Raw genomic sequence first — 25,269 nt, forward strand, 5'->3', positions numbered from 1 at the left:
CCCCCACCACCCTGACAATCTCCCCCCTCCCTGCCCACGTGCACGTTCTCCCCCTACCCTTACCTGACTATTCCCTCTCTTTCCCTCCCAACTCTCGCTCTCCCCTGCCCCTGCCCCTGCCGTCCACTCCCTCCCTCCTCCTCCCCGCCTCCCCTTTCCAGCCCACTCCCTTTCCCTGCCCAGTTCCCCTCTCTTCCTTCCTCCTGCCTACTCAATCTCTCCTTCCCCCTCCTTTCTATCTGGCTCTCCCTCCCTCCCTGCCATCCCCCCTCCCGTCCTTTGCCCAGCCTCCTCTCTCTCCCCTGACGCCCTCTCTCTCCCTGCCTAATCACTATCTCCCTCTCCCTGACTATTCCCTCTCTACCTCCCCCTCCCTGCCCACACCCTCTCTCCCTCCTTCTTTCCCTCCCCTCCCTGCTCACTCCCTCCCATCCATCTCTCTTCCTCCCCTTCCCTGCCCACCCCCTCCCTCTCTCCCTGTTCACTCACTCTCTCTTTCCCTTTCTCTCTTCCTTCTTATCCTGTCCTCTGTCTCTCCCTTCCCCACCCTGCCCACACCCTCTATATTCCTCTCCATCGTACAATATCCACTATTTCGATGGGACTTATGGTGGCCCAGCCCACAGACCCCACCTACAAACCTACAACAAATGCTACCCACAATCAGATCTTTATTTCTGGAACACATCAATGATCACAAGATCACAAGACAAGGTAGCAGAAGTAGGCCATTCGGCCCATTGAGTCTGCTCCAAAGAAAAGGGAAAAAAGAAAAAAAAACACTATTCTAACCCCAATTTCCAGCCTTATCCCCATATCCCTTGATACCCCAACTAATTAGATATCTATCTATCTCCTCCTTAAACGCCTCCAATGATCTGGCCTCCACTGCTGTACGTGGCAAGGAATTCCACAAATTCACCACCCTCTGGCTAAAGAAATTTCTCCTCATCTCTGTTTTAAACCTGTACCCTCTAAGTCTAAGATTGTGCCCTCTGGTCCTGGACTCACCCACCAAGGGAAACAGCTTACATCTACTCTGTCCTGTCCTTTCAACATTTTAAATGTTTCTATGAGGTCCCCTCTCATTCTTCTGTACTCCAGTGAGTACAGTCCAAGAGCCGACAAACGTTCATCATATGTAAGCCCTTTCATTCCGGGAATCAACCTCGTAAATCTCCTCTGAACCCTCTCCAACATCAGCACATCCTTCCTAAGATATGGGGCCCAAAACTGTGCACAGTATTCCAAATGAGGCCTCACTAATGCCCCGTAGAGCCTCATCAACACTTCCTTACTTTTATACACTATACCTCTCGAAATGAATGCCAACATGGCATTCGCTTTCTTTACCACCGATCCGACCTGGTGGTTAACCTTTAAGGTATCCTGCACGAGGACCTCCAAGTCCCTTTGTACTTCTGTACTTTGAATTTTCTCCCCTTCTAGGTAATAATCTGCCCATTTATTTCTATTTCCAAAGTGTACAACTGCACATTTCTCAACATTGAATCTCATCTGCCATTTCCTTTCCCATTCTCCTAAACTATCTAGGTCTCTCTGCAACTTTCCTGTCTCCTCAATACTCTATACTCCTCCACCTATCTTGGTGTCATCTGCAAACTTAGCCACAAAACCATTTACTCCATCATCCAAATCGTTAATGTACAAGGTAAAAAGAAGCGGCCCCAACACCGACCCCTGCAGAACACCACTAGTAACCAGTAGCCAACCAGAACAAGATCCTTTTATTCCCACCCTTTGCTTCCTGCCAACCAACCAATGCTCCACCCATTCTGTTATCCTACCTGTAATTCCATGACCTCTCATCTTATTAATCAGTCTCTTATGCAGCACCTTGTTGAAGGCCTTTTGAAAGTCTAAATACACAACATCTACCGCCTCTCCCTTATCCACCCTACTTGAGATTTCTTCAAAAACTCCAATAGGTTGGTCAGGCAGGATCTTCCTTTCATGAAACCATGTTGGCTAGGACCTATCTTGCCTTGCACCTCTAGGTATTCCATAACCTCATCCTTGAGGATCGATTCCAATAACTTTCCCACCACCAATGTCAGACTAATAGGTCTGTAATTTCCTTTATGCTGCCTCCCACCTTTCTTATACAGCGGAACTACATTTGCGACCATCCAGTCCTCCGGAACCATGCCGGAGTCTATCGATTCCTGGAAAATTATCACCAATGCCTCTGCTATCTCTAAAGCCACCTCCTTCAGAACCCGAGGATGAACCTCATCTGGTCCGGGAGACCTATCAGTCTTCAGCCCATTTAGTTTTCCTAGCACCTTCTCTCTAGTAACCTTAACTGAACTCAGTTCCATTCCGTGAGACCCCTGACTAACCAGTATATTGCTGATGTCCTCCACAGTGAAAACTGACGCAAAATACTCATTTAGTTCCTCTGCCATCTCTTTATCATCCATTATAATCTCTCCCGCACCGTTATCGATTGGTCCTATATCGACCCGTGTCTCTTTTACTCCTTATATACTTAAAAAAACTCTTAGTATCCTTTCAAATGTTATCTGCCAACTTCCTTTCATAATCCATCTTTTCTTTCCTAATGACCTTCTTAGTTTCTTTCTGCAGGTTTTTAAAAGTTTCCCAGTCTTCTGTTTTCCCCCTAATTCTTGCTTCCTTGTATGCCCTCCCTTTTGCTTTTATTTTAGCCTTCACCTCTCTCGTTATCCACATTTGTGCCTTTTTTCCATTCAAAACCTTTTTTCTTGGAATATATCTATCCTGCATTTTCCTTATTACTTGTAGAAATTCCTTCCATTTCTGCTCCGCCGTCCCTCCAGCTAGTTTACTCTTCCAATCAACTTGGGCCAACTCTTCTCTCATACCACTGTAATTTCCTTTGTTCCACTAAAATATCGATACACCAGTTATCAGCTTCTCCTTCTCAAATTTGAAACTGAACTCAATCATATTGTGATCGCTAATCCCCAATGGTTCCTTTACCTTTAGTTCCCTGATCACCTCCGGTTCATTACACAGCACCCAATCCAAAACAGCTGAACCCCTGGTGGGCTCATCCACAAGTTGCTCCAAAAAACCGTCCCGTAGACATTCCACAAACTCACTCTCCTGAGATCTACTGCCTTGCTGGATTTCCCAGTCCACCTTCATGTTAAAATTCCCCATAATTATCTTTACGTTGTCAATCTGGCACGCTTTTCCTATTTCAAACTGCAACTTATGGTCCACTTCCTGACTGCTATTAGGGGGCCTATATATAACTGCTACTATTGTCCTTTTATCCTTGCTATTTCTTAGCTCCACCCATAAGGTTTCCACCTCTTCTGACCCAATGTCCTTCCTTTCTATTGATTTTATATCATTACTAACTATCATGGCCACACCTCCCCCTCTGCCTACCCGCCTATCCTTCCTATACACTGTGTACCCCTGGACATTCAGTTCCCAATCACATCCATCACAAAGCCATGACTCGGTGATTGCCACAATGTTGTATTTATTAACCTGTAGTTGTGCCATTAGGTCATCTACTTTATTTCTAATGCTACGTGCATTTAAATATAGTACAACCCTTAAATAGTATAAATGGCAACCCTTGGTGTTAAAAATACTCATCAGTGAGAGCAGTATTGCTTTTCTCGGAGCTAAGCCAATGTAAAAATTCTCCATTTATCCTTTGGAATAAAATAAACATTTCATGAGTTTCCACTGTAGTTTCTTTTAAGATCCATCATTTTTGTTAAAGTTCTTCAATATTTGGCTTAAAAATAATCACTGAATTGAGCACAAATTCCATTTAGCTTCTGAAAGAAAACATGCACTAGGAGCTGGCTCCACAATCAAAACTGGTCATGCCTCTGATCAAATTAATCACCATTCAGTTTTTGCTAACTTTGTCCATTTCCAAGCCATTGGGAAGTTCTTAAAGTTAAACATTTTTTTGGTCCAGGGCCAATAATGTTAAAAAGCTGTTGAATATTTTGTTTTAAATTTATCTCATATACTAATGACTATATCATAGTTGGCAAATAATGACAAAATGTTTTATTTAAAATCAGATTACTCACGTGGGGTGGACCAGATATTTGGACTAAAATGTGATGCATGAATCAAAATGGCAGCAAATTACAATTCCAGGTGAGGCCTCACCAATGCTCTGTACAACTGCAACAAAACCTCCCCTTTTTTAAAAAAAATTCCAACCCATTTGCAATGAAGACCAAAATACTGTTTGCTTTATTAACTACATTTTAGACCTCCCTGCTCGCTTTTTGTGATTCATGTACCTACATCCCTCTGTACTTCACTCACTTGCAGCCTCTCTCCATTTAGATAATAATCTGTCTTTTGATTTCTTTTACCGAAGTGCATGACTGCGCACTTCCTCACACTAAATTCCATTTGCCAGTCTTTTGTCCACTCGTTCAATCTATTTACGTCCTGTCGCAGAAGCACAGTATCGTTATCACAACATGCCCTTCCACCTATTTTCCTGTCATCAGCAAATTTGGAAACCTTACATATTGTTCCTTCCTCCAGGTCATTAATCTAAATAGTGAACAGTTGCAGGCCAAGAACTGATCCCTGCAGTACTCCACTAGTTACCTCCTTCCAGTCTGAAAAAGACCCATTATTCCAATAATTTAGTTCAATATTTACCCATCTGGTAGGCATCCCAGTCCAGTGCTGTGCTGTTGAGACCATGTTGTCTTGGGAGTGCCCAACAATAAACATCCCAGGACCACATGGCTTAAATTTATCTGCAATTCTCAAAAAGGAGCACTGAACAGGGAAAAATATCATGTTGTGGTGACTCACCACACCGGCATCGAACCGGCTCCCGACATTGCGAACGTCGTCGGAGGCCCCAATCCAAGATGGCGTGGGGCCCTCCTCCTTCTCCATCGTCGGGCTAGGAAAGCCCACGCGCAAGAAGGTCCGGTGACCCGCACGTGACGTCAGCGCGGGAAGCTTTCGGGTATTAAAGGTGCACCGTGCCCCTGTCATTGTTTCGACTTCTGACTTCAAACCATCGACTCTGTCTTCATTTCGTAGTGTGTAGCTAGCCGCTACAATGTCACATTCTGCTGATATTTAAATCACTTACGGGTCGCAGGGTGACTGATGCACAAAAATGCCTGTTGAATTTTTATACTGATACAGAACAACCTAGAAACGGTCCCTATTGTGTTTTGCTCAGGCAAAACAATTGATTTGAATTACGCTGAACAAAAGCATTGCCCATTTGAATTGCTAGGCATATTTGGTTCCAAACAATTGCAACTTTTTAATTCTTATTTTTTAAAACAATTAGTTTAATTGAGGATTATTACAATTATCTGGACTATTTTTTGAAATGATTAGTTAACATCTTAAAAATCTCCTTAGCCCACAGTTTATGACAGAGAAACAATATTAGGACTTTGAGTGCTCCCTGTCATAATGGAGAAAGTCTGACCATAGCTTCTGCAATGCGCACATTTGCACTTAGCACAAAAATCTAGTGTCTGTCAGTATGATGCTGGAGGAACTCAGCAGGCCAGGCAGCATTCGTGGAGAAAAGCAGGTGGTCAACATTTCAGGTCAGGACCCTTCAAGACCCTAAACCTTGACCACCTGCTTTTCTCCACGGATGCTGCCTGGCCTGCTGAGTTCCTCCAGCATCATAGTGTTTTTCAGCTAGATTCCAGCATCTGCAGTCCTTTATTTCTCTGGTGTCTGTCAGTGATTCCCTGCTTCTCTGTAGGCTCTTCTTCAACATGATCTAGAGAAATCAGTAAATGGACAAGTAGTTCAGGTACATACTTACTATTCTCATGGTCCAAAATCCTGAAACTGTACTCTTTGATGCATAACCTGCGAGTTCCATAAATCTAATTCTAAATCTAATTTCAGATTAACAATCTCCCCTGCCCTGAAATTACAATTTTATGTATATGAGGATTGATTTGCACTTAATTATTTCAAAATTCTGTGATTCCTAAATAACAACTAACAGTTTGATTCATTTAAAAATATACATTTTAGCTTCTGCCTTGATCTAGTGTTTATGTTTCAGTTCTAATAGTGCATTCTCTAAAATCATTAAAACCTAAATTTTTTCGCCAATGAGAATTTTTTGGTATGATTGGCTGTACAGCCTGCTTGATAATATCATTATTTGTGGACATCAAAGATCACAGAGAATTGGAGTGGAACTGCAATTGACATTGGGAAAGCTGAAATCTACACTAGAGGAAGCACTAGGCTTTCATCTGAAGTCTTATTCAAGGCCGGTGCTGAATGATTTCATTTAGTTACTAAGTACAAACCTTAATTGGGTGTAAGATCTATGTTTGTGGAATTTCAGCCCAAGGTGCAATTCTTTCATGAGCAAAATGGATATCCGCTGTGTATATTTGCTAAATTGTGATGGACAAGCTTATTTTAATTTAGAAGTTGTACCAGTCCGCCTCCTTTTCAATTCCTTCCTGAACCTGAAAGTCTGTGGCTTTACTTACGTAGACTTGTAATGTGATTGTACTGCAGCTGAAGAACACGGAGCTCTTGCAGCCTATAAATAAAAACATAAGGGAATAAAGAACAGTTTGCAATCAAATTTTCATCTCCTTAAATCCTTAGTAAATAACAGAAATCATAAATCCCACAAAGTTATTTAAAACTGGAATGGATCATAGTAATGGGATATCTTTTCCTTTTCCACATGGATTCATCTACATGTTTCCCTTCTCTGAATTCTCATTCTTTGAACTAAAGATTCATTGTGTTCTTTCCCAGGAATTCAAGACTGGATTACCTCATTTTCCTGTCCTTTCCTCTTACAATTTGGAAGCTTTTAAAATTCAAATTTGACATAATGTCCTCTATATAATATGATATTTTCTTTATTCATGTTTTCCAATATAGTGAGTGCTGGCAAAGCTAACATATTGCCCTTCCCTAGTTACCCTGTGAAAACGTTGATAAGCCTTTCTGTTGAACCAATGCTGGTGCTCAGTGAAGCCAATTCAGAGGCATGACAGACAGACCACTTGATTTATCCAATTTTCTTGCCGTGGAGACCAAAACTATATGCAGTTCCACAGATTTGGCGTCAATCACATCCTATAGAGCTGTACTAAAACCTCCTACTTTAAGTACTCCATCTCCTTTACAATTATCCATTCAATCTGTCTTCCTAATTACTTGCTGTATCTGCATGTTAACTTTCTGCCTTTCATACACAATGATACCCATAATTCTATGAAGTGCAGCATCTGTAGTCCCACTTTATCTTGTTCTGTTCTTCCTACTAACAAAGGTAGCCTCAACTTTCCCCACATTATATTCCATCTACCAATTGCTTTACCCACTAGCACCCACATTTGTATCATCAGCAAATATGGCTACAATGCATTTTGTGTCTTCATTTAAGTCATTAATTTAGAAGTTATCTCTGTGGTATTCCATTAGTAGCAACTTGGGAACCTAAAAATTACCCCTTTATCCTGATACTGATTATTGTTAGATAGATAATCCCCTGACATCTACACCTCCCCAAATGCCACGAGTTCATACCTTGTGCTGTAACCATTTATTGAGGCAACCTTTTGAAAGCCTTTTGGAAACCCCAATGTTTTATTTCTATTGATTTTCTTTTATCCACCATGATCCAAAGTATATCATATGTAGCTTTCTTTGAGGAAGTAAACACAATTTCTCTTTCATAAAACCAAGTTCACTCTGCTTGATTGTGTTATGATTTTGTTTCTACCACTTTCTTAATAATGGATTCTGGCATCCTCCCAATGATAGATATCAGAACAACCAACTAATAGTTTTCTGCTTTCTTCTCCCTCCTTTGTTGAATAGAGCTGTTCTACTTGCAGTTTTTCAAACCTCTGGGATCTTTCCAAATTCAAGGGAATTTTGAAAGATCATAACAATGCATCCACTATCTCTGCAGCCACTTCTTTTAAAATCTTAGGATGCAGCAATCAGGTCCAGGGAACCTGCTCAGGATTTAGTCTATCAGTTTGACTAATACCTTCTAACAATGATTAATGTTTTAAGTTAATCCCTCCCTTTTGCCCTTGGATTTTCTATCATGAAGAGAAATAGAAATTTTTGTTTCCAAAGTCTCTGCCATTGCCTTACTTCCCACTATTAATTCCGCAGTCTCATTTTCTAAGGGACTAATGTTCAGCTCCACCACTCTCTTCCTTTTTAAATACCATCCCTAACTTCCTTCAATAGCCACAAATGGATCAACCTTGTGAGTTACAAAATGTCTCCTTATATGTCTGCCATTGTATATTACCAATTTTTAATACATTTTCCCAATTCACTTTAGCCAAACTGATCTTTATACCTTTGTAATTGTCTTCATTTATGTTTAAGTTATTAGTTTCAGACCTAGGATTTTCATTCTCAAATTGAATACGAATTCTATCATGTCACGATCACTCTTCCTCAGAGGATCCTTTACTATGAGATAATTAATTATTCCTGCCTCATTCTATGTACATACTGCTGTTCAGAAGAGTGGCGGCGATAAACAAAATGTTAGACTGACTGAGAACACGGCAGGGATAAAAAGGACAGCAAGAAAGAAAGGAGGTTGCTTCCGTAAGTAGGTACAAGAGGAGCAACAGATCAGAGCAAGAACTGGATAAATACAGTAGGCGTAAAAGGGAGAGAGTAAAAGCCACGTAAGGAAAGCAGCAGAAAAGGTGCAGCAAGAGAGCAAGATCCAAGTAACTCTGAGATTACAATAAAAAAGATGAGAGACATTTTAGGAAAACACGCAGATGAATGGTTAATGAGTATTACCTATTTTTGCACTTTCTTCTAAGACAGTGGTTTAAACAAAAAACTGGCATCATGTGTTTAACTTGATTAAATAAACAAAACTAAATAAACTAATTAATTTTAAAATCCATCAAAAACTGCCCAAAGAGGAGAACCATTAAAACAGGGATAGACGGGGATGTCAGAACTGGTGCTGCATCACAAATGCAGCATTGTAGCAATTGGTAGAACCCAGAGCGAGCAGAAAATCTGTGCCATTCAATGAACTGTAGCTCAAAGGCTCTGAAGCCCACTCCCCCTCCCACCCCAATTCATTGTTTGCTTATGGAGACTTGGATGTTTATCATGGACCTAAACTCAAGTGCCACACCACTTCTCCAACAAACTTACACAGCCAACTGATCTTCTGATCCCTGTCCTTCAACTCATCTCTGGCTCCCTCACCCTTTCAAATCCCCAGAACCAGCCCTGACTCCAAACTCATGTTTTCCTTGTGTACCCTGCACTGGTACAGCATGTAATGCAAAGGCCTCCTTCAGCGTAAAGCCAATTCAGTTGTACCCGATGTCTTGGTTGCCCGATAACCATTTAACATGCCTGCATGGACAGCAAAGAATTTCTTGGTCAACATACAGCTCCTCCTCAGCTTATAAACACCCAATTTATGTACAGGTTGATATACAAGCAAGCATTTGGGAGACCAGCGAGATGGATCTGCCAGCTGCTGCAGGACTGCAGGCATCTTCTGCCCTGTGGGAACTTAGCTTGCAGCTACATTTCCAAGTTGCGAACTGTTCGGGTTACAAACAATTTACAGGAAAGGAACCCTATCACAACCTGGGGAGGACCTGTAACTGAATTTTCAAAAGGCATATGAAGAGTTGTTGCACAAAATGAGGCTTATGAAGTTAGTGAGAATATGTTTGTCAAGGCATGGGGATTAATTTAGAATTAGGCATTTAGCATTATGAATAAGTGAGTCAATTTCAGCTTAGCAAACTTTTACTAGTGGGGTGCAATAAATATTAATGATTTAGATGAAAAGACTGAATGTGTCATATCCAAATTTTCTGATGATACATAGCTAGGTGTGTGGACAATGCAAAGGGTTTATTTAAGTGAGCAAAATGGAATCTCATGTGCAGGCGTGCAAGGTTATTCATCAAGAAGAAAAGTTATTCTCCATATGGACAGTAATTATTAAGTACTAATATTCAGAGAGATCTGAATAGTCTTGCACATGGAATGCCTGATCAACAGATAGCTACAGGAAACAATCTGCAAGGCAAGTATACGCTGTGCTTCATTACAAGAAGTGCGAATAAAAGATTATGGAGGTTTTGCTACAATTGTATAGTGACTTAGTGAGACCACATGTAGAATACTGTGTAAATAGGGTCTCCTTACCCAAGGAAGGATATACTTAGGTTAGAGGTATTTGAAATCTAAATTCTTTAGATCAGTTCCTAAGATGGGTGAGTTGCCCTGTGAAGAGAGATTTAGCAATGGCTTATACGCACTCAGTTATAGAAGAACAAGAAGCAATTTCATTAAAACAAACAAGATTTTGAGAGGACATAGGAAGGTTGCTGCTGAAAGGTTGTTTCCTCTGGCTGACTAGACTTGGGAGAAGAGCTACAGAATTAGAAGTTGTCCATTTTGCAAGGGAAAAAAAGAAATTTCTTCACTCTGAGGGATGGAAATCTTTGTAATTGCTTATCTCAGATTTCAGTTATATATACCGAGCCAAAACTGATGTTTTTTTGGACTGAAGGAATCATGGGATATGAGAATGGACAGAATAGTGGAGTTGAGATAGAGGATCAGCTGTGATCCCAATGTATGATGAAATAGGTTCAAAGGACTGTACTTCCCATTCCTGCTCTCATTTCATATGTTCTTGTGCTTCAAATCTTTCACTGATTTAGAAAATTAAGCTTATGGCCCTTTATGCATCCAAAAAGCATGTATCTGGAATATAAAATGCAGTATTTTCATGGGATTCACAAAGATCGCTTGACTAATTAAAAGACTTAAGATAATATATTATTTTTCCAGTTATGCCAGTTCTTTTCACAAATCTGCTAAAACATAACATCCTGATTCAATCCTTCTTCCACGATGGTGTAATCCTGGTCAAAATATGTTTTAAGTTTCCAATATTATTTTGCTCAGTTTGGCCCCTGAACTAAGAGACAATTTGTCCATATTCTCTCATCCTATTAAATATTAATAAGGGGTTCATAATGCAGTTTTTATTAAATGTTTTGTGGTCTACGTACTAGAAAATGCATTCTGGACTTTTCCACATTTATAAGTGACATTATAGTTACTTTGCTTTACTGTCTATAACTTACTGCATCACAAAAGTTATAAAATCCTCCACAGAGAGAATAATAGGCATTCAGAACAGTAAGTACAACAACATTGTTTAGTTGAGAGTTCACCATGACCTAGAAGGTCAAGGCACCAAGTAATGTTGCGCTTAGAAAACAGCACAAAAGCCACCAAGTTTGTTTCCCAGTGTATGGTGGTATCTGACTGCAGCAGCCATGGTAACATAATGTTCAAATCACATCACTAACCCTGAACTAAAGAGAAGTAAACAAAATCATTTGCTTGCCCACTCCTGCATTCTACCCAGTGAAAATCATTGAAAAGCATATTCTGCAAAGCCTTATCCTGCTCTCACCTGCAACATAGACTTAACAGCCACATCAGGCTCAGGTTCAAAGCTACACGTGGATAAGCTGTCTAACCTCACATGTGAATAATGATCACTTGAGGGGAGGTCAGTGACTGTGGAACTAGTGTCTTCAGGAGAATTGGGGATAAAAGATGATTCACGTTATGTCTAATTACATACAGTTGTGTACACAACGAATATTTCTAATGTAATAAATAATTTTGTCAATGTTTGTAATCTCGTGTGAATGCATTTATCCCATTGCTCACATTTCTTTAAAATATGTGAGCAATGGGATAATTTTGTCATCTCGAGATACTAGCAGGAGGCTGTACTGACAAGGAATGTGGATTGAGAATCATGGCTATTACGGTATACCTCCTTCTACAAATCCCTTCGAGCATTGATTGGTTCAGAATTCAACAGAGTGAATGAAACATCTCCTCAATATTATTTTCTGTGCAAACTTTTAATTAAAGTGATCAAAAATGCAGATATAAACTTACAATAGATGAAACATGAGATGTAAATTTTGTAAAAGGCAAAAAAAATTTAGAAAATATTAAGGATCAGTTCAGTCATGGAAGTACTAACATCAATGTAACCTGCACTGGGTGGGTGGGTAGCCTGTTCCTTATCAGGACATCTGTAAGCTTTCTGATATATTAGCTTCTCTCAAGTCTGCTGTGTATTTTAAATGAAGAATATTCTGACTAAATTGTCATCATTGGGTAATTAAGAGACAAAAGTAGGAAGAAAAAAGTACCAATGTTACAAAGCTTTCTGTTCCCTTCCCTTCAATGCTAACTTTTTTTATGCATACTCTTGCCCACAATTTTCCAGTATATCTTGGGTGACCACAGGCAAAGCCGTTTAATAAATGGGCTCCATCAAATCACTGGCAGTCATTCCCCCGAATTTCCAGGTGGACAAAAGCACAGCCTAGAATACACCTACACACATATTGGAGGAAACGTAAAGACAATAATAAAAAAAAATCAAGATAAAGAGTTTCTGCTCCATTTCTCACATGACCCTCACTATTTTCCTTCAATGCCCCAGTGCATTGGCAGAAAAAGCCTTGGTAAGAATCGTCAGGATATCTCTGCTGGAGCACTCACATGGCATCGCATACCATAATGTGATTTTTCAAAGCAGAAAAAATTATTTCTTCAGCAAATTAGATAGAAGCCTTCTCATCAAAGGTTGGGGTAAATCCCCTCTCCTCTACGAAAGATGTGCCATAGCAAATCTCTCTCTGCTTGATGCAAATCCCCTGCCTCCTGCAGTTAAAATTGCAAAAGTCCAGAGATAGCAATACATTTCCAGGATGACCGGATGCCCTAGCACACTAGTAAAATATCTAGGCTTTACAATGAAATGTAATCAAAAAATATGTAAAACCTTCCTATGAAACCATTCCCACTGTTTCCAGCTATCAGTTCCTACATCGGGAAGGTACATGATCATTTTATTGGAATGCCAATATTGTCTTGGGTCCTGTTGTAAATAACTACATAAATCAAATGCACCTTGTTTTGGAAATAGACATCATTAAAATACAGTATAGTTTAAGCTGCCTTTAAATACTTAAAGACACAACATAGGTTAAATGTTTAAGCTGAAAAATGGAACAAATGATTAAGAGATTCCAAAAAAATATATAAACATGCATCTTGCATCAAGTTGATGCTTATTGACACCTACCTGTCTAGATTGTTGATCTGTCTGATGTTGTTACCATATAGTTTGAGTTCAGTAATTTCACATTTATTCTCCAAATTCTCAATTTCTTCTATGGAATTACAGGAAAGATCCAAAATCTTTATTCCCTTCGACTGCATTAAAATAAACAGCAGGATTTCAGAATACACAGTACAGTTAAATTTCTTTACCAGAGCATGTTTTGAGAAAATTGGATGTGAAATTTTTCAACATGATAAATTAATAATTTATTCACATCGGCGCACTTCCAGTCTACATCAACTTATATAAACAGGAATTTCAGAATATTATAGTGATGCTGCAGAAAAAGGGCATCAAAAGCTTCAAGTGTTTATGGCTGCCTGATACAGAATACTGGTAAAATTTAATAAGATAACAAAGACACCAAAGACTCTTGCAAATTTCTACAGATGTTCGGTGAAGAGCACTCTGACTGGTTGCATCACCGCCTAGTATGAAGGCTCTAATGTGCAGGATCGCAAGAGGCTGCAGAGTCTTGTAGACTCAGCCAGCTCCATCACAGGCACAACCCTCCCCACCATCAAGGACATCTTCAAGAGGCAACACCTCAAGAAGGTAGCATCCATCATTAAGGATCCTCACCACCTGGGACATGCCCTCTTCTCATTACTACCATCGGGGAGGAGGTACAGGAGCCTGAAGATCCACACTCAACATTTTAGGAACAGCTTCTTCCCCTCCATCATCAAATTTCTGAAAGGTCTATGAACCCATGAACACTAACTCGCTATTCCTCTTTTGCACTATTTATTTTCTTTTGTAACTTATGGTATTTTTATATCTTGCATTGTACTACTGCCGCAAAAGAACAAACTTCACAACATACGTCAGTGATAATAAACCTGATTCTGATTCTGAGCATATAGAGGAGAGCAAAACGTGACAAGATGCATTTCCTATGAAATAAAGATAATTGTGGCATTGCTTTATCCAGGAACATTCTTTCAATGTTCCCAAACATAGTAAAATATGGTTTGTCAAAGAACACAAAAGCATGTCCCCTAGGTAAGGATTTGACAAAACACATCCTGTTATTGTAGAAGAATGCTCAATAATGTTTGTGCAAAAATAGTCTTCTGTATTACACAACCAGCTAAAGAAGTTCATCAACCTGAAACACTATGTTTTTCTTTCCACAGGTGCTGTCTGATCTGCTGAATGTTTCCATCATTTTTTTGCTTTTATGACAATATATACAGTAATATTTGCAGCACCATTCTAGTCCCTTGGTTTTATTACAATGTACATTTTTTTCTTAATAATTAGGAAAAGGAAGTGATTAATTTTACTACTTTGATTTCATCACATTTTAACGGGTTCAGTTTATGACTTTTATTATTATTCAGGAGCATCCAAAATATTCCAAATGGAGAGACAATGATTTACCTCAAGAATTTGAAGAAGACTTACATTCCCTTGTTTCCAATGCCAGTCTTATCAGATTTGAATGAGAGACATTTTTTGAATAAACCTCCTTTCTTTCTCTTCTATCACTTCTTATAGTTCCCATCCCAACAACTAACAAGATTGATTCAGAATTGTTTAGTACACAAGGAAACCATTCAGCCCATGAATGAGCAGGTACTTTGAAAGAGTAATATGTTTAAACCACCACTAAGTCCAGTAAAGTGGATTATGTCCAATGTTCACATGGTGGACCATTGAAAACTTACTTTGGAAAAGACTTAGCCAATGAAATTTGAAAATCTTATAAAAGCAGTACTGAAAACTGTGACCATTTTTCCAAAGTTCACACTTGATTCATAAACAGTCATGATTAATAAATAGTAGTGAATGCTTACAATTTCAAACTTTTGTATCTTCTTAATTCCTTTTCCGTGTAGATCTAATGTATTGTTGCTCCCACATCCACCCATTTGTTCTATTGAAAACTTTGGAAAAAAATTCAAGAACTGGTCAATTGAATATCATTCTTTCCACTTGACAGAACATCTAGGTATAGCAGGTGAAACACTGATCTTTCATTTTAGGTTTAGAATATCATCTATAATGACTAAAGGTTTCCCCAACATACATCTACAATGACTGTAAGTGAAAAGGGTTTGGGGAAATTACAACATCTGCGTATCTGAAACTATGGAAGTGTCCTAATTGGCAACCTCACTCAGAAGCAGATGTCCTTCACATTGCTGATGATAAGAGCCTGGAGGGATAACAGCTGTTAGGATGCATTAGTTGGAGGCAAAGAATTAGACAGCCACATACCTGGGATTTTCTGTCTACCATAATTGGCTTACAAAAGAAAGCCAAATGCAGCCTGTCAAAGTATGTGTCTACAGGATAATCAAACATTTTATGGTGTGTACAGTAGTCACACAGTGAATAAGGTATGAGACTGGTTTATGCAGAGGCCTGGATTAACAAACCAGAGCCATGAGTTCAAATTCCACCAAGGTAACTGTGGAATTTAAATTCAGTTAATAATATGAAATTTCAAAACAAAAGAGTAAGTCTTTGTAATGATGATCTAACAGATTATAATTAAAAACTAGATTATCAGGTTTACTAATGTCCCTCAGAATAGGAAATTTACCTACTTTACCTGGCCTAAACTGAGGAAGGATAAAATCGGATAGTCACTTTGCATCAACTGAGGTACTTAATCCAGTCAATTTGGGGGGGGGAGGGGACCAAAGCAAACTAATCAAGCAATAGCCTGACACAGTCATGCCAGACTTCATCACAATTTCTGGATAGGTCCTGTCCCACCAGCAAGGCAGATCCACCAGAGGTGTTGACACAGTCGTAAGGAAATAATCCATGCATGTTGAGCAGTATGGTGCATTTATGTGTGGGACAATTACGGACAGATGCCAGAACATGAATTATAATAATGTCCAAATGTTGCTATATTATCCTTCAACTAACCTGGCCTTTTGGAGTATCCTTATTGGTTGTCATAACATCTTTAACAGAAGCAGAAGATTTGGCTCCAGAACAGGTTGATCTTGCAACCTGAGTGCCGTGCATTCTTTTCATATTGGTCTGGCTTCTTGGGAATAAATAAAAGATACATCAACATTAACTTTGAATCAAATTGGAAATAGAAATTGACAGACAACACAATTGACCATAAATTCTGTTTTTTGACCTTCGCATGTACCACCCTTACTTGCCTCTTGAAGAGTAAAGATATAGCCAATTACTGAAATAATATACTTTAGGTCTGTGGTAGCCAATTTTCTTTTGTAGAAAGGGCTGAACTGTAAATCAAAACACTTCCAATGGACATTTTCATAGATGCAGAAAGAAGTCTTGAATTTGCAGGGATCTCTTGCTCCGGTCGTTCCAAATGCATGTTGAAGTTGGACTGCCTGTGGAGTCCAGTGGCAGAACAGCAGCTTCATGCAGTTTCCCAGATGCTACACTTAGAAATCTGCCCACTAAAATCATACCAAATGTAACTGGGTGAATATTCACCAACTCCTCTCATTTTGATGGAGAGGAAATGAGTACAAGGAAGACAATCAAGTTTCAGGTAATTTGCATTATTTCTCAATTAATTGAGATAATTTACATATATTTAATTGTCTTAGGTGTTCTTAGAGCTTAACTTATTTCTAATCATTTTAAAATGATTCTGTACCCAGCCTGCCACTCACAACTCTCACATACCCACATTCACCTCGGCCCAATGTGAAGCAATACCCAGCATCTAATTAATCAAATAAACGTCTCTGGGAATTACAAGAAACTTAGGGGATACTGTACTTCCTCATACAAAAGAAAAAGGGCATGTATAGAGAGAAGTTGGAGGGAGGGGAAAGAAACAAACATACGAAATGGAAAAATTACAGTTCCATGATAGACCGTTCTCAAACTGTTCTCTCAGCTTTCCATGACGAGGACTGAGCCATCACGACTTCCAATGACATTAACATGGGTCAGTGGCTCCTACGCCTACTTTTTAATCAAAACCTAGCCAAGCACAATCAATGTAAACCAATTCTAACTTAAATGAGCAGAAATTCCTTGGTCTAGACTATACTTTGAGATGGGTGGTGCCTGTTAATGTGTAACACATTCAGCTCTGCCCAAATTGTGAATTTGGGGAAATTGCAGATATCATAATGTTAAGCCTCTGCAGCATTTATTTTAGCCGAGAGTATCAGTGTTGTGTGCCTATTCCACTCACTCCCTGACTCTCTCTGTTCCAGAATCCAGCCTGATAAGGAGAGAGAAAAGTCGGAGAGATGTGGGTAACAGCACAAGAGGAGAGCACACAAAGACCAACATGCACACGTCCAGATCCTGCATCAGAGCAAAAAACGATGTTGGATTTTGTGACCTGTCAGCTGAAGCTCAGGAGTGCCACCTTCCAGGGCTGGATATAACTTCCTCCAACCCAGGTATGAAAGGGAGCAAAGCAGACCTATCCCCCTCCCCACCACCTTCAGGACTTCATGCTGCTCATTCCCCAGCTCTCAATAAAGAATGACAGCTGAGGAAAAACAGCAGCTGATTCTCAACAGGAGCCACACTAACATCATGAGCAGGAATAAAATGTTTTTTTTAAAAAAAGTGCTTGCCTAATTTAAGCTGTTTCTCCCCTGCCTCCCTGAGAAACTAATGTCCATTGACTTTTACAAATTACCACTATTAATAAAAAAAATTGCTTTGTCACAATTTATTCTGTTTTATCCATAATCCAGCCCCATTTTTTAAGTCCATCGTGCAATTTAAAATAGATCTGAAGTCAATCAAAGTAAATAATTTGATAACTAGCCTCTCTGGTGTGTGTGTGCCTGCAAACTAACCTAATAAAAACAAAGAAGACATCTTAGAGAGTTAACCATCGATGTGCCAAATTGATTCTTTATAAGCAAGTCAAAAAATGAATTGAAACAAAATTTTAATACATGGAAATTATCAAGGATGAAAATCTGGTGGTTTTGTGATCATCATTAATGATACTGTGAATTTATTCCAGAATTATTTAGTTAATTGAATTGAAATATTCCAGCTTCCTTAATGAGATTTAGGAAGATAAGAAGTGAGAGTAGGTTATTTGGCCCCTCCAACCTGCTCCATCGTTCAGTGAAATTATGGCTGATCTTTTACCTCAGCTGCAATTCATTACAATCCAAAAACCTATCAATTTCTGTCTTGAATGTACTGTACAACTAAGCCTTCACAGCCATCTGAGTTAGAGAATTCCAAAGATTCACAATCCACTTGGGAGAGAAAACGTCTTCTCATCTTGGTCCTGAATGCTGACTCCTTATTTTGAGACTGTGACCCCTGGTTCCAAACAGCCCAGCCAGGAGAAACAACAACTCTGCCTCTACTTTGTGATGCAGTTCTCAATCTACTAAACTCAGGAGAGTATAGGCCTATTCTGCATAACTTGTCCTCATTGAGCAAACCTCAATCTTTTGTTGCATTCACGCTAACATATAAATAAGACCAGATTTATACACAATATTCCAGATGCAGTCTCACCAGTGATCTATGCAACTGCAGTAACTAATTATATCCTTTACTCTTGTACTCAAATCTTTCTGGAATAAAGACCAATGTACCAATTGTCTTCCTCATTGCTTCATGTAGTTGCATGCTAAACATGATGTACAAGTTACTCTGAACACCAACACCTTTCAATCCCTTGCAATTTAAAAGTACCCCATTTTTCTGTTTTTCTGCTAAAGTATATGACCTTAAATTTTTTTCCACATTCTAATTCCATGTGCTGATTAAACTAACCTGTCCATATCCAACTTAAGCCACTCTGCATCCTCCTCATAACCCACTCTGCCAGACAACTTTGTATTAGCAGCACATTTGGATATAGTACCCTTGATCCCATTGTCCAAATTACTGAAATAGATTGTGAAAGGCAGGTGCTCCAGCATAGATCCCTGCAGCATCCCACCAGTCACATGCTCCCTATTGAGAGCCAGCATGCACCCAATGGGATGAATGTTCTTCTTCTTTGTCGTAATAAGCAAGTACACAAATAAATGGATCATTTATTTCTACTCTGTCTTCTGTACATTAATCAGTGCTCAGTCTTCAGCAGTGTGTTACACCCAATCAATCGCATGTATCTGACTGTGTTTAATAACCTCAAGTGGCACCTTATCAAAGGCTTTCTGTTCTCAAATCATTCCCCCCACCCTTATCTATCCTATTAATTACAACCTAAAAAATCCAATAGATTGACAAACATGATTTCTCTTTCTTATATCCATGTTGACTCTCCCCAACCCAGCTATTATTTTCTCCTTCAAATTAGATTCCAGCATTTTCCTTACTCCTGATGTCAGGGTCGCTGATCCGTACTTCCCCATTTTCTCTTTCTCTTCTTGTTTAAATAGTGGATTTATAGTTGCTAATGTTCAATCTGCCGGAGGTGTTCAAAATCTATGGAATTGGGAACCTGTGCATCCACTATCTCCATAGACATTCTTCCAAAACTTTAGATGCAGGTCATCAGGTCCTGGGGAATTATTGGCATGTAACACCAATTAATCGCTTCAATGCAGTACCATTTTTTACAAATGCTAATTCCTTTCAGGTCATCATTTACTTTATACCTTTGATCTCCACTAAATCTTGAAGACTTTCTCTGTCTTTATGAAGAAAGACACAAAATATTCATTTAATTTCTCTGCTACTTCCTTGCTCCTCTCTTCCCTGATACAATTTCTCCTCTCTCCATCTTTATGGGATCCAAATTAAATTTAGCTAATCTTTCCTACAGAAGCTTTTACAGTCTGCTTTATGCTTCTTGCTAAATTACTCACATATTCTACTTTTTCTTTCCTTATCTTTTGCAGAATACTTAAATGTTTCCAATCCTCAGGCTTATTGCTCTTTTTGGCAACATTATAAGCCTTTTCCTTTGATCTAATAATAGCTTTAACCTCGTTAGCCACAGCTGGACCAGTTTTCCTGTAGAAATTTTCTGGCTTGAAGGACTGTGTGTTGTAAACTAAGGATTAATTTTCAAGTTGTTAACCATTGCTTGTTATTATCATATATTTTATTGTAGTTTCCAAATCTATCAAAGCCATCTCACATCTTTGTAGCTTGTTTTCTTTAGATTTAAGCTATGGTTTCAGATTGAACTAAATCACTTCCAGTCTTAATAAAAAAGAGATTCTATCAAATTATGATTAAACTTTCCAAAAGCCCTTTAAATAGCAGGTTATTATTTGACCCTTTATCAATGCAGATTATTAGTCTGTTCCCTTGTTCCCTCAACATACCAATCTAGAAAACTATTTCTTATACACTCCATGTATATATCCTCCACACTATTACTGCTAATTCTATATGTATATTAAAGTTCTCCATGATTATTGTTTTATCTTGTTACATCTAATATCCTGATTTAAACTATGCCTGCAATACCACTTCTGTTTGGAAACTTATAGACCTCTCCCCCTAATATTTCCTTCCCTTTACTGTTGTGTAGCTCCATCCAATGTGATTCCCCTTCTTGATTTTCAATCTAAGCTCTTTTCTCTCTACTGGATTCTTGATTGTATCCATCATAATCCGCTTCAATGTTGCATATGTGTTCCAAAATTAAGTATCCTGAAATATTTAATTCCAAATCTTGGTCACTTAATTATCATGTCTCCACAACAGCTATGTGATCATGCCCATTTATTTCTATTTGCAACTGCAGAGAGTTATAGACTCAGCCAGCTCCATCACAGGCATAACCCTCTCCACCACCGAGGACATCTTCAAGAGGTGGTGCCTCAAGGGACACCATCCATCATTAAGGACCCTCACCATCCAGGATATGCCCTCTTCTCATTACTACCATTGGGGAGGAGGTACAGTAGCCTGAAGACCCACACTCAACATTTTAAGAACAGCTTCTTCCCCTCCACCATCAGATTTCTGAATGGTCAATGAACCCAGAACACTAACTTGCTATTCCTCTTTTGCACTATTTACTTTTTTTGTAACCTACAGTAATTTTTATATCTTGTACTGTAATGCTGTCGCAAAACAAATTTCACATCATATGTCAGTGATAATAAATCTGATTCTGAGTATTAATTCAGCAATCTTATTGCAAATGCTGCATGTATTCACATGAAGAGTCATCAATTTTGTCTTATTCTCATTTTCCCCTGCTCTGACTCTAATGTACATTGATACTTTTTTTTACTCTTCCCTTCCTGAAACGCTCTGGTTGTCCTTACCCATTTGGCTTCCTTAGCTATTGTTCTGTTCTTTTTCATTTAATTTTCTAGATTTCCCCCTCTCCAGACCCTTCCCCACAACTATTTCATTTAAACCCTTTTCTACAGCCCTAGTTATTTGATTCAACAGAACATTGCTCTCAATTCTTGTTCAAGTGAAGTCCATCCCAACTGCACAGCCCTCTTTCCTCAGTACAATTGCCAATGCACCATGAAGTGAAACCCATTTCTCCAAAACCAATTTTTGAGCCATACGTTCAACTCTCTGATCTTAGTGACCCCTGTGCCAGTCTGTAGCTCAGGTTTGAGGTTCAGTTAGTAATCCAGTGATAATTATCTTTGTGGTGCTCCTTTTAAATGTCAACCCTGGCTGCCTGTACTCCTTCAGCAGAACCTTGTTCTGACTTATACTAGTTTTGTTGGCTCCCTCATGAAGCATGATAACGGGTTCTTCTGCCTCCCAAGAGAGAGCCCCATGGCATGGTGTCAAGACAACCACCTCTCCCTCAGTGCCAGCAGAACAAAGGAGCTGGACATTGACTTCAGGAAGTGGGGTGGAGTACATGCCCCTGTATCAATGGTGGTGAGGTGGAAATGGTTGAGATCTTCAAGTTCCTGGGTGTGAATATCACCAACAATTTGTCCTGATCGAGCCATGTGAATTCTAAGGCCAAGAAAGCATAGCAGCACCTCTACTTCCTCAAAAGGGTAAAGAAATTTGGCATGTCCCCAATGACACTTACCAATTTTTACAGATGCACTACAGAAAGCATCCTATCTGGATACATCACAGCTTGGTATGGCAACTGCTCTGTCCAAGACCGCAAGAAATGGCAGTGAGTTGTGAACGCAGCCAATCGATCACACAAACCAACCTCCCCTCCACTGACTCCATCTACACTTTCCACTGCCTTGAGAAAGCAGCCAAAATAATGAAGGACCTCTCCCACCTTGGTCATTCTTTCTGCTGCCTTCTCCTGTCGGGCAGAAGATACAAAAGCTTGAAAGCATATACCATCAGACCTATGGACAGCTTCTATCCCACTGTAATCACACTCTTGAACGGACCTCTCTTATTCTGAAGATGGACTCTTGATCTCCCAATCTACCTCATCGTGTCCCTTGCACTTTGTTTACCTGTACTGCACTTTCTCTGCAGCTGCTACACTATATTTTGCATTCTGTTTTCTTTTTACTACTTTGATGTGCTTATGTATGGCACGATCTGCCTGGATGGCATGCAAACAAAAGGTTTTCACTCAGTACACGTGACAATAATAAACCAATACCACTCCAAGTTCTTCTCCAGCACCAAGGAGACGTCCTTAACTCTGGCACTAGGCATGCAACACAACTTTTGGGACACAGGCTTGTGGCTGAAGAGAACATGATTCATTTCAATTGTAGTCTATTGATCCAAACCTCCAGATTACGAGTCGAATAACGTAACCACCATGTTACCATTCCCAACTACCAGCAGGAATCACTCAACAGCTATGTTGAATGAGTTTTCTACCCAACTTTTTCTCCATACAGCCTTGACCATCAGAAGATAAATTGAGGAACCACAGCTGATACTCAGTTGAAAACAATTAGCCAAGCCCAGACCAAGGACAAGACAGGCATCAAACTTGGGATATTTCTTGTCTGTTTAATAAAGGTGAAAGAGAGAAAACAAGAAACATTATAGCCCAATTAGTCTAACATCTGTTGTGGGAAATTACTAGAGTCCATCATTTAAAGATTAGGTGACCAAATAACTTCAAAATTGTCAGCTGATTAGGGGAAGCCAGTCTGGATTTCTGAAGGGCAAGTAATGCCTGACAAACGTGATTGCAAGTTTTGAGAAGGTAACTAAAATCTTAGCCAGTCCTTCTAGGTCAAGGATGACTTGCTTCCTGTGGATATTCTGTGGAATCAGCAGACTATGCCACAGGTGGGCTGGAGATCATTCAGGATTGAATGATCAGGTGGATGGAGAGTATGAGAGGTGATGCAGCCTTCAGCTGTCTTTGCTGGGTTTCCACGTGCTCATGACAGAGATTTGTGGTTCTCAGTCTCTTCCCGGTTGCTCCTTTTCCATTTTAGGCAGTAACAAGTCAGGGATTCCCTCAAGTTGATGAGGATCTAATTTTTTTTCAAGTAGGCTTTGAGAATATCTTTACTTTGTCCTGAAAACTTCTTGGTATTGGTTTATTATTGTCACTTGTACCAAGGTACAGTGAAAAGCTTGTCTTACAAACCGATCATACAGGTCAATTCATTACACAGTGCAGTTACATTGAGTTAGTACAGATTGCATTGATGTAGTACAGGTAAAAACAATAACAGTAGAGTAAAGTATCACAGCTACAGAGAAAGTCCAGTGTAATAAGGTGCGAGGTCACAACAAGGTAGATCGTGAGGTCATAGTCCACCTCATTGTATAAGGGAACCGTTCAATAGTCTTATCACAGTGGGGTAAGAAGATGTCCTTAAGTCTAGTGGTACGTGCCCTCAGGCTCCTGTATCTTCTACCCGATGGAAGAGGAGAGAAGAGAGAATGACCCGGGTGGGTGGGGTCTTTGATAATGCTGGCTGCTTCACCAAGACAACGAGAGGTAAAGACAGAGTCCAAGGAGGGGAGGCTGGTGTCCGTGACGCGCTGGGCAGAGTTTAGAGTATCTGCTTCATAAGGTTAGTGTCAGAAATAAGAACAATGTGATTAGGGTGGCAGCCTGGATTTTGAGAGAGGATGCCAATATTAGTTTAACTATCCTGCAAATAGATTCTCAAGTGCTTTGAGGTGCCTATTGAAGGTAGTCCAAGTCTCCAAAGCATACAGAAAGACAGGGTTCACTCCCGACCAGTAGTCTGTGAGCTGTGTGTCAGATTTGAGGTCTTAATCTTTGCCTCAGACAGCCGGATACTAACATTTTGGAGGTGGTGGTAATTTCATCATTGACGTTTACCTTCACTGAGAGCGGGCTCCAAGGTATAGGAGAGTGATCCAGATTTTCCATTAGGGAACTTTATTATCAGAGTGGGAAACGTTGTGCAGCAGGATGAGACCATTGGAGGACCTTTGGTGTACTTCACTGAAAGAACAACAATGACTTGGATAGCCTACTTTCAGTATCACAATGACAGAGGTTGAAGTTCACTGAAGTAATATACAGATGGTCAATGTATGTTATTCATTAGGGCTTCGAGATGGCGTTTAACAAAGTCCTTTGTAAAAGACTTAGCTGAAGCTAAAACTCATGGAATTGAAAATAATTTATTAGAAATTGGTCCAGCGGCAATAAGTAGAGAATAAAATCATGGGGAAATACTGAAGTGACAGGATGTGACAAGTGGGACCCTACTGGGGAAAACATTCAGTGTATTCATAAATGCCTTCTATGATGGAATGAAAAGTCACATAATTAAGTTTGCCAATGACACAAGGGGCAATGTAGACTGCAGCATTATAATGCAAAGATAGTTTAATAGATTGAATAAATTCTATTCTATTCCTTTAGCTCCTGCAAACAACAGAGTACAAGGTAAATGATGAAGAGATGGAACTGGTGGAACACATGAGGAACATTTGATGTCTCTGGGCCTGTTTTGGATGGAGTTCAGAAGGATGAGGGGGAATCTCATTTAAACCTACGGGATACTAAAAGACCTGGATAGAGTGAACGTGGAGAGGATGTTTCCATTAGTAGGAGAGTCTAGCATCTGAGGGCACAGCCTCAGAATAAAGGGACGCCCCTTTAAAACTGAGATGAGGAGGAATTTCTTTACCCAGGTGGTGGTGAATCTGTGGAATTCGTTGCCACAGAGGGCAGTGCAGGCCAAGTCACTGGGTGTATTTAAGGCAGAGATTGATAG

At 39.6% G+C, this 25,269-nt stretch overlaps 1 protein-coding gene across 1 annotated transcript in view; it reads right to left on the reverse strand.

The window, feature by feature from the left end:
- Positions 1 to 25,269, reverse strand: part of LOC127580133 (protein phosphatase 1 regulatory subunit 7-like) — a 70,012-nt gene that overhangs the window by 39,968 nt on the left and 4,775 nt on the right. Inside the window, exons 2-5 of the mRNA XM_052033344.1 lie at positions 16,115 to 16,238; positions 15,028 to 15,117; positions 13,187 to 13,317; positions 6,504 to 6,556 (exon numbers count right to left, since the gene is read on the reverse strand). Of these exons, the coding sequence (XP_051889304.1) occupies positions 6,504 to 6,556; positions 13,187 to 13,317; positions 15,028 to 15,117; positions 16,115 to 16,238 (398 nt within the window). The remainder of the gene's footprint in view (positions 1 to 6,503; positions 6,557 to 13,186; positions 13,318 to 15,027; positions 15,118 to 16,114; positions 16,239 to 25,269) is intronic.

This window comes from Pristis pectinata, chromosome 18 (genome assembly GCF_009764475.1).
Source record: "Pristis pectinata isolate sPriPec2 chromosome 18, sPriPec2.1.pri, whole genome shotgun sequence".
Classification (NCBI taxonomy): Eukaryota; Metazoa; Chordata; class Chondrichthyes; order Rhinopristiformes; family Pristidae; genus Pristis; species Pristis pectinata.